The sequence below is a fragment of the Cebus imitator genome, unplaced genomic scaffold (assembly GCF_001604975.1).
Source record: "Cebus imitator isolate Cc_AM_T3 unplaced genomic scaffold, Cebus_imitator-1.0 Scaffold238, whole genome shotgun sequence".
Lineage (NCBI taxonomy): Eukaryota > Metazoa > Chordata > Mammalia > Primates > Cebidae > Cebus > Cebus imitator.
In genome coordinates this window covers 2260306-2275905 of record NW_016107553.1, presented here as the reverse complement: position 1 = coordinate 2275905, position 15600 = coordinate 2260306, and the positions used below count along the sequence as shown (strand labels likewise).

Below are 15600 nucleotides of genomic sequence, written 5' to 3'. Positions count from 1 at the left end.
ATAAAAAAATTAGCTAGGCGTGGTGGCAGGCACATGTAATTCCAGCTACTCAGAAGGCTGAGGCAAGGAATTGCTTGAACCTGGAAGATGGAGGTTGCAGTGAGCCAAGATTGCGCCACTGCACTCCAGCCTAGGTGACAGCAAGACTCTGTCTCAAAAAACAAAACAAAACAAAAGGGCATGCTCAGATTGCTATGGATACTTAAAAACTGGAAATGGAGTTGAATCTTTATTATGTCTTTGAATCTCCACGACTTTAACGAGTGTTTCAAAATTCTAAATTATTTTATTCATTTTAATTAAAAAGCAAATCGCTACCACTTACTCTTAAGAAGATCAGTATAGTGGCAAACAGAATATTTATTCTTAGCCTTGGGCCTTGTAGTTTTTGATCAGATACATGTCTTTACAAAAATATAATCTTGAATATGAAAAATCCATCACCAGTTAAAATTTTTACCTCAGAAACTTGCCTGCTACACAAAATTAGTCAAAGTTGCCTGTGGAGGATGTAAGTGAAACTTCATATAGAACATATTTACTACTTCACTAATTCTAGTCCAGTGTATGCCCCAAAAACATTCTTTACTAGAAGAATTAATAGTCATAGCACAGTTGCACAGGCAGGTGTTCAAGAGTTGGTGCTATTCCCCTACTTGCTCTTTTCATTTATTAATACAGGGTCCAGATTGGCTCTTACTGGCTTCCATACCCCAAAGCTTCCAAACAGCTGTCAAAGCTTTGGTTCAAGGAATTTAAACTCGTGTCTCTCTGCAAAACCAATTATATACACCAACTGCCTAAACTCTACTTCATGCCCCCTCTTTACATCAGACGTAGCACTCTTAATGTCACTAGAGGCCAGGCAGGTAATACCCATGAACAGCATGGCAGGTAATGCATATGCATATATGGTGTAAGCAGGAGAAGCAGAGGAAGGGAAAAGCAGCTTTTTGGCTCCAATGATTGCCACAGTGTATGAGCTTGCAATTTCAAGCCAGAAGTTCAACATCTCATATATACTCCTGAATGTTTAAATGTTAATCTAAGTTTCTTTGTTGTTTAAGAGCACTATGTAGGTCAAGCAGGTCACCAGCTCTCCATTTCTGTTAATACACTGTTAGTGTCATCTTCTGAACAGCACTAGTTTGGTATGCTAAATTTTGCAGGATTATTTTCATAAGTGTAACATCACTCTAAGGATGGGCGAGGCAGAATATTCCTTAACGCCTTAAATACCAACAGTGATCTCTTTTTCAGGCAGCCTAGATGGACTCATGGACTAATGCCATCCAAGGTAGAGCTGCTCACTTATGATCACAAGGTGCCTTTCTTCCCGGGAAATCACAGAAAAAACTTCTTTTCTTTCCCATAGCAGTTCCACCCTAAGTAGGTGCTTACCCGTTTGTCAATGTCATTGTGCTGAAGCTGCACAAAGCGAGCACTGATGGCTGCAATGTAACTCTGCTGATTGGAGAATGCTACGCGGCCAGCACCTTTGGGGTACTTCAGCTCTGGGTCTGTATCAATGCCAGCATAGCAGACACCACCGTACAAACGGTCCATAATCATTGCCAGCTCAACTGCAAAGAAACAAAACATGGATATGTATAAATATTTGGGAGGTACTCTTGCCCAGGAGAAGCAAGAATTATTTGGAGATCATGCAGTGTAAGTTAAGAAAAGGAAAACCCATGTTAAATATCATGAAGAATGTCCACACCAGTCTTACAACTCAAGTAGGGAAGGTCCTCAGAGGGTGTTTTGAAATAAAATGGAAAAAAAAAAATTAGGAATTTACAGACGCACACACAAGAATTTATATAATCAGAACTTTAGCAGTAGTACTGAAGACATGAACTACCAGTAATCTTCCTGTTCTAATTTCTAACTGCTTAGTCCAGTGGAATGCGCCCTGGGTAGGCAAGTCATTTTATGCTGCTCTAACAAGTTAATAAGAAACAGTCCTACTTACTAACCTCTAAGACTAAAAGCAATTGCTAGTGTCACATTGCTATATTAGGACTAAGTGATAGAAAGGATTAACTGTTTGTTTTAAGTAGAGACAATTAGTTTACAGCCTTAAATATCCACAATTTTAAAAAAATAAAGATTTTAGAGTATATTCTATCCCAACTGAGAATCCTCCATATTAACCTCTCCTGTTAAATTCTAAATAATAACACTAGTAATGATAATAGCCACAATAAACATTTACTGAGCACTTACAACATACCACAGAGCATAAGGTGCTACACAAATAGTAAAAACATACCCATGGGGCACCTTGCTATAGATCCAGAATTCTGGCCTGTACTCTTTGTCGCATTTATTCTAAATGTGCCGTGGTTTGTTTGTTTGTTTACTGAGACAGGGTCTCCCTGTGTCACTCAGGCTGGAGTATAGTGGTGTGATCTCAGCTCACTGCAGCCTCCCTGGCTCAAGTGATTCTCCTGCCTCAGCATCCCAAGTAGCTGGGATTACAGACATGCATCATCACAACTGGCTAATTTTTTGTTTTTTTTGTTTTTGTTTTTGTTTTTTTTGAGACAGAGTTTCGCTCTTGTTACCCAGGCTGGAGTGCAATGGCGCGATCTCGGCTCACTGCAACCTCCGCCTCCTGGGTTCAAGCAATTCTTCTGCCTCAGCCTCCTGAGTAGCTGGGACTACAGGCACGCGCCACCATGCCCAGCTAATTTTTTTGTATTTTTAGTAGAGACGGGGTTTCACCATGTTGACCAGAATGGTCTCGATCTCTTGACCTCGTGATCCACCCGCCTCGGCCTCCCAAAGTGCTGGGATTACAGGCTTGAGCCACTGCGCCCGGCCCTAATTTTTTGTATTTTTAGTAGAGATGGGGTTTCACCATCTTGGCCAGGCTCGTCTTGAACTCCTGACGTCAAGTGATCCGCCAGCCTCGGCCTCCCAAAGTGCTGGGATTACAGGTGTGAGCCACCACGCCCAGCCTAAATATGCCTTTATCTTGGCATATTTACAGAACAATAAAGATACCATTAGAAAAACATGTAGCACTTACCTGCAACCAGATTGTCTGAAGGTAATTGTTTACTTGATGCTGGACAGCACCTCCTCCAGGTATGACCATTCCTTTTAGGCTACTCACATAGTATAAGTCCAAAAGACTCAGCATTACCCCTGGGGAGTGACCCAAGAACCTGTTTCAACACCTATATATGGTATTTGGAAAGGAGAAGACAGGGAAGACAGACAATGACCTGGGCCACAGCCAGTGTGCAAAGATCATCACATAGCAGAGCTCCACAGGAATCAGTATCTGGGGAGATGGAGAGCAGCACAACTCTTCTCTTCTAGGAGAACAGTTCTGCAGAACGTACAAAGGCTGAAAGGCTGAACAGTATAAGAACTCTACTAGACTTCTATGAACAAAAGGAAAGCCAAGTATCACTGGTTCCTGTAATATGAAATTGCTGAGGCAGTGAGAAAAACTGTGTTGCTGTCAGAAGATTGCCAGTTGGTAATTGTTTTCTAAGGGCCTATTTTTAATAGGAAGGACAACCTACCACCACCAAGTGATTTTCAGAAGGTGTGAAAATAAACTAATAATAACTAAGCCTAAGAGTAGGTGCTACTAAAGACAGAGCAGCAGAAAACTATCTCAATTATACCACTGTGGTCAGAACTACTAAGTCATATCAGAGAAGGAAGCATTGCCTATTAAAGCCAAGTAAATGCTGACTGAAGTCTTGGGGCAGGATCCAGGAATCACATTCATTCAAACAACCTCATAGGAATTGTGCCCATACCCTGAATATGAGAGGCCCTTATACTTCATCCCAACAACCTCTGATGGTTTGAGGATCTTCTCCTATAGCTAATGTTACTGCAGTAATAGAGACCAAGAAATTGAAAGCAGAATTCATTGTTAATTGCAGTCATTAATGAATTTCCCTTATTGGTTGAATGGATTTAGTGAAATAAGTAACCTCAGGACGCTGTAAATTAAATACTAATTTTCAAAAGACAAGGCTTCTTTTTCTGTAGTGAAATAAGAGAGGAACAATCTCTAAGCCTGGTGAATGGCCAGGAAAAGAATGCTGGCAAGGAACTGAATGGCACTTGTCTTCCACAACTGGAAAGACTCAATAAAGTGCCTAATTTAGAAAGAAAGCACATGAGTGGTAAGCTTGAAACTCCAGCTAAGCAGGAGAGTTACTGTAACCACAGATTCTTCCACACCACAGTGGTCTCCAAAAACATCTTCAGGATCTTCTGATGCCAGATAAACACAAACATTCCATTACTTTGTGAATCTATCTGTTTGAAATCATTTGCACGTTCCAAGGATTAGATCATGACTGATGTTGCTGGCAGTTAAATAATTTTGATAGGAAGCAGAAACCCTCACTGGCTTGTGCTCTTATGAAAACCAATTATAAATAAATAATTCCCATTTATGAGCTTATATACAGTCGCTTTTTTGGCCACCAAAAAGTCTGCAGACATTTGAGTCAATTAAGTCTCACTTAAGTGAAGGGCAATTTGTTGAGAAGATAGAAGAAACCAAGGTAACTGAAGAAGAGGTTTTTGGGAGAAGAATATGAAAATATCCCATCTCTCTCTCTCTACCCTAATCTGCATTTTAACTACAGAAAGTCCAATATATGACCACCCTTGAAGAAAAGTAAACAATAGTCAAACTGCTGTTTGTATTTTGTCTTTTGCTCAACCAGTGGGTCTTCATTCAGCATACTTTCTGCACTGCAGGCTGAACTCATTTAAGTACTAAACAGAATTTCTAGTCCTCATTTGAAACCATCCTCTGCAGCGGGCAGACAAAGTAGCTCCTAGGACCATGTTCTTAACATTTAATCTGAGGAAAAATGAGGGTACCAGAGCAGGGCATACAGGTGAAGAAACCCAGAATTCACACAGAGGTGAAAACAAGTAAACAGTCCACAAGGAAGTCAAGACTTTCCAAACCACTTTTCATATTCTTTCCCATCCAGACAGTGCTCACAGGTCTGTCTGGTCATGGTGGGAAGTTAGCAGGTCTAACAGCTATAGTTTAAGGGTATACTGTACTTTGGACAAGATGCTCTGTCATCCTAAGACAATTTAAGTTATCTCATGAACAACTTCCATGATAGCAGCAACACAATGAGTCTAATCCACATGCTGGCTCTTGTGATGAGCGTCACTGTGCCACAGACTGGAGGGGAAACCAGAATACTGCAGCAATGTGGAGCATATAGCATCCCCATGAATTCCTTTGGATTGTGATGGCTACATCTGTGAAGCTGAATATAAGCTTCAACTGTGGTTCCTTGAGTTTGCTCCTGATGCTTTTTTTTTTTTCCCAGACGAAATCTCGCTCCATCACCCAGGCTGGAATGCAGTGACACAATCTCGGCTCACTGCAACCTCCACCTCCCAAGTTCAAGCGATTCTCCTGCCTCATCCTCCCAAGCAGCTGGGATTATAGGTGCACAGTCACCACACCCAGCTGATTTTTATATTTTTAGTAGAGACGGGTTTTTGCCATATTGGCCAGGCTGGTCTTGAACTCCTGACATCAGGTAATCTGCCTGCCTTGGCCTCCCAAAGTGTTGGAATTACAGGCATGAGCCACTGCGCTCGGCCTGATCCTGATTATTTACAAAGATGTGAAAGGGTCTTCAATTCACCAGAGAGGAAACCCATGATGACTCCTCCCAGCCCTGCTTCACCTCAGGGCCCTATTTATAACATTTAATTATAATACATTTCAAAGCCAGCTAAGGCAATGTGTGAGTCTGAGATACTGGATAGCCAAATGGGATAGAGCAGAAATGAATATTCCAGAGGAAAATATCATAATCGTCTTTATAGATTCTAAACTGTGAATCTAGAATCCATATTTCTTCTCTTTGGAAATAAGGACAAAACAGGAAAGAGGCGTAGGACACCTTAAGATATCAAAGAGGTCTTGACTTCTGAAAGAAAGGAAGATTAAACTTGAAGCCTTTCCAGGTTTACCACAATTGTCAAGTTGGTTCAAGGCAATTCACATGCTACAAGTGGAAGAAATGTACTCATAAGATTCTGTTCTGCATTAGGTATGTTGGGAAGTTAAGAATATTTTCAGACTGGGTGCAGTGGCTCATGCCTGTAATCCCAGCACTTTGGGAGGCCGAGGCAGGCGGATCACCTGAGGTCAGGAGTTCGAGATCAGCCTGACCAGCATGGAGAAACCCCATCTCTACTAAAAATACTAAATCAGCCAAGCATGGTGGCACATGCCTGTAATCCTAGCTATTCAAGAGGCTGAGGCAAGAGAATCACTTGAACCCGGGCGGCAGAGGTTGCAGTGAGCTGAGATAGCGCCACTGCACTCTAGCCTGGGAAATAAGAGTGAAACTTTGTTTCAAAATTGTATTTTTTCAATTAGATGGTATGAACAATGAATTAAACCAGACAGAGTGCACTGGTACCAAGTTGACTCTCTACTGTTACTGAGACAACATCTCAGATCTCAGCTTAATAAAGCATCTTCCTTTTGACCTGAGAAAGATCAATTGCCCTATCTGAACTCTGCTTCCTCATCTCAAAAGTGCAGTCTACAACTTATGATCTTGCAGGATTATTGTGAGAATTAAATATCTATGAGAGCTCTGAGCACACTGCTGAGGACAGGGTAGTATTCAAATATTTCATTTTGTCCAGGGTTCTTGCCCTGCTCCCACCCTGTGAATCTCTGCTTAACATTTAAGTTGGCCTGGTTTCTGCTCTCTAAGCACCAATTCATCCCCACATTATTTTGGCTGTATGCTAACATCAGACAGCCTGCTACTGGTATGACAAAGTTTGACATCGGCTATGGATGAGGGTTTGCTTTTGGTGCAGAGGGAGGACACAGACACATACTTAACATTAGAAAGTCCTTAGCTTTACCTAAAGGTAATACAGTTAATTCAGTATGCCAAATTTGGAGTTTATCCAACACAACTCATACTGAACTTAGGACATGGTGAAAAAGCTTCTATTGTTAAAAAACTTGATACAGGATGGTTTCTGCCTGCAACCACTTATTAAAAAAACAATAAAGGATAGCGTTATAATATTCCAGTTTCCTAAATCACAAATCAGGATATGGTTCCTAAACTATCAACTGTTTATACAAAATGTCTAAAATCAATGATCTTAGAAAAATTCAGGATATATGTTCTCTAGATATATGCCATATATCTCTGAATATTTACTTCACAAATTTTTACCCCACCCAGAAAAGCCATCCTCACAACAGTCAGAGCAGGTGGGGAAAGACAGAGAAAGAAATTTCAGGATCCATCACAAAATACTAGTAGGGGGAAAAAAAGGGAAAGAATTATCAGAGCAATTGTTAGGAAAGAAAGGACCAAAAGACGAAAAAGCAGAAGGTAGGCTGTGGGGATTCAGGTGAGCACTCTCTCAAGATTGATCTGTTTTGCAGGGCCTGCTCTGATAAACTGTCAGAAGGAAGTCATGAAGTAAAGAACAGTTCATATGCTTCTAATGAGAAAGACTGAAGGTTTTTCCAATGTGATCAAGGTTGGGAATGAATGGATCCCAAAGCTTGGTCACTGAGGCAGTCCTCCAATCAGATGCTAAAGCCAAGAAATTGGGGTCAGAGACATACTCATGTTAATCAACTGGGGAAGAGTACAGAGACCACATACCTCATTCTCTACTTTTTCCTGGTGATATCATAGCCCCCAAGCCTGGCACTCGAGTGAAGAGGTCCTAATGCCATAGGGATATGCAGCAGGGCTATTTCTGTATGGAGATTCAGTAAGACATGTTGCTCATATTATGTGAATGAAGAGTGACAACATGTACTTCCAGGTGGTAGCAGGGGGAGAATCAAACTGCCCATTTCCCTATACAGACTGAAGAATATGTAAGCTTTAGCCACACGGTGGCACGGTGAGTCTACTTACACACTTTTCTAGTGTGAGGGTAGGGTGAGCTGGGGAGTAGAAAGAAAACAAGATCTAATAAACACTAGGAGACTTCAGGCAAACCATCCTTGGCTTGCAATTGTCATTGATGGGAGTGATAAAAGGAAGAGACAGTAAGAATGTGTATTATTTGATATACAGAAACCCACGACCAGGCAGTGAGTGAGTAAGCTCATCTAAATTTTCTACTGATATGTTTCCATTTTCAGTTTTTGTTTTCTTTTCCTTTCCTTTCTAGGACTGTGCTTTTTTCCAACCTTTTTTTTTTTTTTTTTTTTTTTTTGAGATAAGGTCTCACCATCACCCAGGCTGCAGTGCACTGGTGTGATCTCAGCTCACTTCAGTCCTAACCTCCCTGGGCTCAAGCGATTCTCCTGTCTCAGCCCCCCAAGTAGCTGGGACTACAGTCACGTGCCACAATACCCAGCTAAGTTTTATATTTGTTGTAGAGACAGTATTTCACCATGTTGCCCAGGCTGGTCCAACCTGAGTTTTTAAAAGGGAGGCTTGCCAAACAACCAGAAACTCAGGACAATACTGCTTAAAACCGGTTGCCTTTTTTCTTTAGAGGTGTTTGTATATTTCCATTTAAAGGAATAAGGCCTGTATTCAGAATAACCATCAGTGATAATGGTCTCTGTCTTACAATGAGGAAATATCAAAAAAACAAAAACAAAAACAAAACCTCACAAGATCCAAAGGAGTAACACTTCCATGATAATATTTTAGTCACTGTGACATATTAAGTAATACTTTTTGGCCCTGAATAGGATAAAAATCCACCTGGACATCTAAAATCTCACCTGTTGAGGAAGGTCACCCATATCTAGTCCAGGATCACTTTGCATATAATGTTTAAAATGGTTTTAGACTTTCTAAAATTCCATAACTACAATATCCCTTGGAAATAATAAAAAATGCTCTAAAGTGTTTCAAAACCAAATGTGAGAATCATGTTAAAGAATATGATGTGGTCTCCAATTAATTCTGAGTTCACATTCTATGAATACATTTGTTTTCTTCTGAAATATTTTGACTCTCTGTATATCATGACCTCTTTAACATGATACTGGGATATTCAGGTTTGCATGACACATACTTTGCAGTGCTAGTAATACAGTAGATGCTCAATAAATGTTTATCATTCAAGTGAACTGTCCTGTATTCAATTTCAGATTTCTACCAAAGTCACAATGAATTCCTTTAAAAATGGCCTTCCATTCCAAGGTATACATCAGTTCACAAAGCTCAGTATGTTTCAGAGAAACCCAATTCCTATGATCATAGACTCAAGTTGCAGATGTTAACTCTTTTGTCTTGATAACATGGTCCTCTAACTTAGAGTCTTGGGATGAATGGTAAAATTCCAAGACACTAATATAGATTACTTTGCCACCTAGAAACTAGCTACACTTAAGGGAAATGTTGGCATGGGGGAACATTATCAATAGAACAAGTAAATTTAGATTACTATCCACATAGTTATAAAAACAAAACAATTTTAAAACAAAAAATGTTAGCTTAGTTTAAAAAAAAAAGAGAGAGAGAGAGAACTTCGGCCAGGCACAGTGGTTCACACCTGTAATCCCAGCACTTTGGGAGCCTGAGGCAGTGGGATCACGAGGTCAGGAGTTTGAAAACAGCCTGGCCAGCATGGTAAAACCCTGTCTCTACTAAAAACACAAAAATTAGGCCGGGCGCGGTGGCTCACACCTGTAATCCCAGCACTTTGGGGGGCTGAGGTAGGTGAATCACAAGGTCAGGAGTTTGAGACCAGCCTGGTCAAGATAGTGAAACCCCATCTCTACTAAAAATACAAAAAAACTGCGCCACTGCACTCCAGCTCAGGCAACAGAGTCAGACTCTGTCTCAAAAAAACAAAGAAACAAACAAAATAGCCAGGCATGGTGGCACATGCCTGCAGTCCCAACTACTTGTGAGGGTGAGGCAGAAGAACTGCTTGAACCTGGGAGGCAGAGGCGGCAGTGAGCTGAGATCGCACTACTGCATTCCAGCCTGGGCAACAGAGGGAGACTCGGTCTCAAAAAAAAAAAAAAAAAAAAACTTCAAGAATTATGAAAGGAGGGCCGGGCGCGGAGGCTCACGCCTATAATCCCAGCACTTTGGGAGGCCGAGGCGGGTGGATCACGAGGTCAAGAGATCGAGACCATCCTGGTCAACATGGTGAAACCCCGTCTCTACTAAAAATACAAAAAATTAGCTGGGCATGGTGGCGCGTGCCTGTAATTCCAGCTACTCAGGAGGCTGGGGCAGGAGAATTGCCTGAACCCAGGAGGCGGAGGTTGCGGTGAGCCGAGATCGCGCCATTGCACTCCAGCCTGGGTAACAAGAGCGAAACTCTGTCTCAAAAAAAAAAAAAAAAAAAAAAAAGAATTATGAAAGGTATAGTATCTAGTCAGGGAACACAAAATCCCATTTCTTACTAGACAACTAAATATAATTCTTGTCTAATCCTAGAATTTGTGGCATCTTGCAGACACCAAATGTTAAAGAATGCAATTTAATGTCCTGGCATTCACTTCTTGCAGTGTCGGCGTGATCACACAGGAAGTGTGGAAAAGGTATCCTCACAGGATTTATAGAAGAAAAATTATATACAGGCCCTTATCTATCTTTCCAAATCATTAAAACAGGAAGAATAGAGTGAATAATACAAATTGAAGTTTAATTTATAAACTTGTATGTCTGTGACTTGGATAGACATAAGAAGTTAAAACCAGTTCTGTTATTTTTATAACTATAGGACTTTTTCTTTCAGAATATTTTTTCAGATTTCTATCTAGGAAAAAAGGAAAGGGGCTAGAACATAAAAACTAATTTGTGGCTGGGTGTGATGGCTCAAGGCTATACTCCCAGCACTTTGGGAGGCTGAAGTAGGCGGATTACCTGAGGTCAGGAGTTCGAAACCAGCTCACCAACATGGCAAAACCCTGTCTCCGTTAAAAATACAAAAATTAGCCAGATGTGGTGGCACACACCTGTAGTCCCAACTACTTGGGAGACTGAGGCTGGAGAATCGCTTGAACTCTGGAGGTGGAGGCTGCAGTGAGCCAAGATGGTACTACTGCATTCTAGCCTGGATAACAGAGTGAGACTCCATCTTAAACAAACAAACTAATTTGTGCTTGTAGTTTGTTGCAAAAGGAATAGCTAGAATATTAGCAATGATTGTCCATTTATAAAATGTGAAAAAGGATTTCTGTCCCTCCCCACTCCTAAACATAACACTATTAGAAAAAGTCAGAAATGGCCGGGCACAGTGGCTCACACCTGTAATCTCTGCACTTTGGGAGGCTGAGGTGGGTGGATCACCTGAGGTCAGGAGATCGAGACCAGCTTGGCCCAACATGGTGAAACCCCATCTCTACTAAAAATACAAAAATTAGGTGGGCGTGGTGGCGGGCACCTGCAATCCCAGCTACTCAGGAGGCTGAGGCAGGAGAATCACTTGAACCCAGGAGGCGGAGGTTGCAGTGAGCCGAGATGGTGCCGCTGCACTCCAGCCTGGACAACAGAGTGAGACTCCATTTCAAAAAAAAAAAAATGTCAGAAATATTCCACCTACCATTTTTAAAAAGTACAGTTTATAAACAAGGGCTGCATTTGCTCTCCTCTCATAATTCTTTTCATGTTTGAATTAGCCCTTCTTAGACTTTATTCTCCAACTGCAGATAAAAGGGAGGCATCTATGCAGCTTTGCTTTTATCTTTTGACAGTTTTCCATTAGAATGAAGAACATAAGATCCAATCAGAATAAATATGTTTAAAAGTCCTTCAAAATGAAATTATGAATGTCTTTATATAGGTCTAATGTTATCCTTTAGGTGTAGGCTGGAGTTGGGATTTGGATAAATATGTTAGGAACGTTAAGGAACTTTCAGAATTAAGAAGTCATTAAAGTCACACACCCAAATAACTTTATGTTACATTTTATAATTCTGTTTCACAACATGATTTTAATGATCTCTGCTTTTTGTTTTAATTTTTAGGTAGAACTAAGTCTACTTGCATATAAATAACACAAAAGAAATGTAACTTCACAACTACAGTGGCGACAGTAACATTTTTGTCTTACTTTAAAAAATTAAACTCAATTATTCTAAGTGCTTCAAAAACTTAGATTTTAGAAATAATTTTGTTATACTCCACTGGCATGAATACTGGTTATTAGGAGGCTGATGCACAGCTGATTGGATTTGTCTTTCGATGTAAATATACACTGAAGTTATCAGTTCAGCGTCACTTCAAACTCTCCAGTCAATTACGATTCTCCTCAAATCCAGCAGCACAATTATTTCATCATTGGAAAGGAACTTTAAAAAAAACAGGGAAGCTTTAAAGAAGACAGACTTCTGTCATACATAATAATGCTGACTGGCAGAAGAATGCACACTGCCAAATGTGTTATTATTTTTTATATAAGTGAGTAAATAGGAAAGCACTGAATATAATTCATTTTTTCAACATAATTGTCTAATGAAATTACTTTTGCACCATAACAAAATAAAGCATTTTGAGAGAAAACCTTTAATCCTGAAAAAGCTCATTGAAAATGACAACAGCCTTCTTTTTGGAGACTGTGTATAGCTGACTAGAAACCGAGAAAATACTTAAGACTAAAGGCATTGGGGATTTTGTTGTTGTTGGTTTTGTTGTTGTGGTGTTACTATTTCCACTCACCAGCTCGAAGGGGTCGTGGAACTCCCCCAACAAAGATAGTTTTTCTGGGGTCCAAAGGCTGAGAACCATCCATTACAAAGTCACTGTCACTTAGGTTCCATGGTCGAATTTGCACCTGAAAAAAAGTTGTTTACTTGGTCCTTACTTCATTTCCATCAACCCCAAATGAGAATAAGATGACTAAAGACAAACCCACTGATTTGTGCATTTCACAATGAACATGACCCAAACAAAATCCAGTTATTTAGTTGTAATCTGCATTAAGTACCTTTCAATAGAATGCTTGGAGAGTCTACTTACAGCTACTGTACTCAGCACTCTAGGCAAATGACATATACTATGAAACCATCGGAAACCACCTCTGCCTGTGGGGTTTTTTTTTGTTTGTTTACTTTAAGGCAGGCTTTTAGAGACAGAGTCTGTATTTTGAATCAGATTCATTTTAATGCATGATAGAGACTGTTTACAATGTGTCATAGTACACCACTTCATTTGTTTTTAAGAGTACACCTAAAGCACAATAGGAGTATTTTCTAAAAATTATCCATGTCTGACTTTTTAATTCTCAACACCCTCCAAAATTCAAACGTATCTTTCAGCAATGTGATTTAATACAGATTAACACTCAGCAAGTTAGCATAGAATTACCAAAGATAGCAATAAAGCACAGAGAGCGTTCCCTGGGGTTGGGCCGGTGGCTCACGCCTGTAATCCCAGCACATTGGGAGACCCAGGCAGGCGGATCCTTTGAAGTAAGGAGTTCGAGATCAGCCTGGCCAACATGGTGAAACCCCGTCTCTACTGAAAATACAAAAATTAGCCAGGTGTAGTGGCTCATGCCTGTAGTCCCAGCTACTCAGGAGGCTAAGGCATGAGAATCGCCTGAACCCAGGAATTTAGGTTGCAGTGAGCTGAGACTGTACCACTGCACTGCAGCCTAGGTGACAGAGCAAGACTCTGTCTCGCACAAAACAAAAAACAAAAAACAAAAAAAAAGTTATCTCTTTTTTATTTATCTGATTTTCATAAATGAGGCTGGTTAAATAAAAGCAAGCCTCAAAATTGAAGTAAATTTTTTTTAAAGTAGAAAAAGAAATCTTTATGGCATATTTCTATTTGGTCATTTTTCTTAACTGGGACTCTGACTTAGTGCCCATAGTTTGTCCTATTTTATCATAGAGTAAAAATAAGTTATTTCATTAGAATTTTAACCTTAAAACATAAACCTTTATGTACATGGTTTTATGTATAAAACCTTAAAATATTATCAAAGAATAGCTTAAAACAAAAACAAAAAACATCCTTCCACACCAAAAGGCAAATTTTGCACTGCCTCAAAACCAACCAGTTAGGCAGAGCCAATATGCTCTGGGAAGCGAGCTGGGTGCAGAAAGGGAACCTGGTATCTGTCCTCCAGGAACATGCCATTCCCCCTCCCCTCCACCAATGACTAAGACAGATAACAAGAAAGTTGACTTTTCATTTCCTTATTATTAACAAAATTGTTCATTTCCCCCATTACTCAGGCATCAACACTTAATGCAAGGAAACATATGGGATAATTTGTTATGTGGCTTGGCTTATACCCAAGAGTACTTCCACTTGAAAGGTAGCGCCTGTGGCAATTATACTTTCAAAGCATTTTGAATGAACTTTAAAATTGGCATTGCTCAGTTAGAAACAGTCTACACTTCTTCTTTTTTTTTTTTTTTAAGATGGAGTTTCCCCCTTTTATCCAGGCTGGAGTGAAGTGGCACGATCTCAACTTGTGCAACCTCCGCTCCCCAGGTTCAAGACAATTCTCCTGCCTTGGCCTCCTGGGTAGCTGGATTACAGGTGCCTGCCACCACACCCAGCTAATTTTTGTATTTTTAGTAGAGACAGGGTTTCACCATGTTGCCAAGGTTAGTCTCAAACTCTTGACCTCAGGAGATCCTCAGGGGATCCACCTGCTTCAGCCTCTCAAAGTGCTAGGATTACAGGTGTGAGACACCACATCCAGCAAGTCTACACATTCTTTAAGATTGCTACAAAATTCACTCTCACCTTTTTGCCTTTATTATTATTTTTTTGAGACAGAGTCTTCCTCTATTGCCTAGGCTAGAGTACAGTGGCGTGAACTTGGCTCACTGCAACCTCTGCCTCCTTGGTTCAAGTGATTCTCATGCCTCAGCCTCCTGAGTAGCTGGGATTACAGTGCACCACCATGCCCAGCTAATTTTTGTATTTTTAGTAGAGATGGGGTTTTGCCATGTTGGCCAGGCTGGTCTCAAACTCCTGATCTCAAGGGATTTTCCCGCTTCAGCTTCCCAAAATGCTGGGATTACAGCAGTAAGCCACCACACCTACCCACTTTTTGTCTTTTATGACACTCTTGCCCTCAACAGTTAGCCAGAAGACACAAAATCTCCATTTCTTCCCTAGACCCTGAAAATTTGAACCCGTTTACAATATCGTTAACATTCAGGCATTTGCTCCATCTTTACTGCATGAAAACAAATGCAATTCTTTCCTTGTAAACTTTCATGTTTGACTAAAGTATCCTTCCCTTGACATTTACTATAAAGGTAGGTTCACTAATACCATAAAGCATCACTTATAAATGCCTTCATGAGGACCTATTGCCTATTACTAATTTTTTCATTTAATACACAATAATTTCCTGACATTGTGAGAACAAGGATTCTAATATCTCTCTCTCTCTCTCTCTCACACACACACACACACACACATACACACACAGATGTATCTTTTTCTATACACAATCTCTCTTCTAATCTCCTTCCTAATAAAGCAGTTAAGGCAGGCAGCTTCAGGACCAGGTAAGGTAATTCCAATCATTTTATGTTAATTGCATTTGATCATAAATCACTTTAAGAAATGAAAACCATTCTTGTGTATTATCCAGTGATCTGCTTTCATTTAATCAGAAATACAGGAA

The 15600-nt window shown here is 40.2% G+C and overlaps 1 protein-coding gene across 11 annotated transcripts in view; it reads right to left on the bottom strand.

Annotated features, from left to right (window-relative positions):
• The window catches only part of CPEB3 (cytoplasmic polyadenylation element binding protein 3), a 246448-nt gene that overhangs the window by 31818 nt on the left and 199030 nt on the right, over positions 1-15600 (bottom strand). For 10 of the 11 annotated variants that reach the window (XM_037727736.1, XM_017498193.2, XM_017498195.2 and 7 more), the window contains 2 exons: positions 12660-12774; positions 1402-1583 (listed from right to left, as the gene is read on the bottom strand). In XM_037727736.1, coding sequence (XP_037583664.1) covers positions 1402-1583; positions 12660-12774 — 297 coding nt within the window. Of the gene's footprint in view, positions 1-1401; positions 1584-12659; positions 12775-15600 lie in introns of those variants that run through there. The other variant, XM_037727737.1, reaches the window with a different exon arrangement.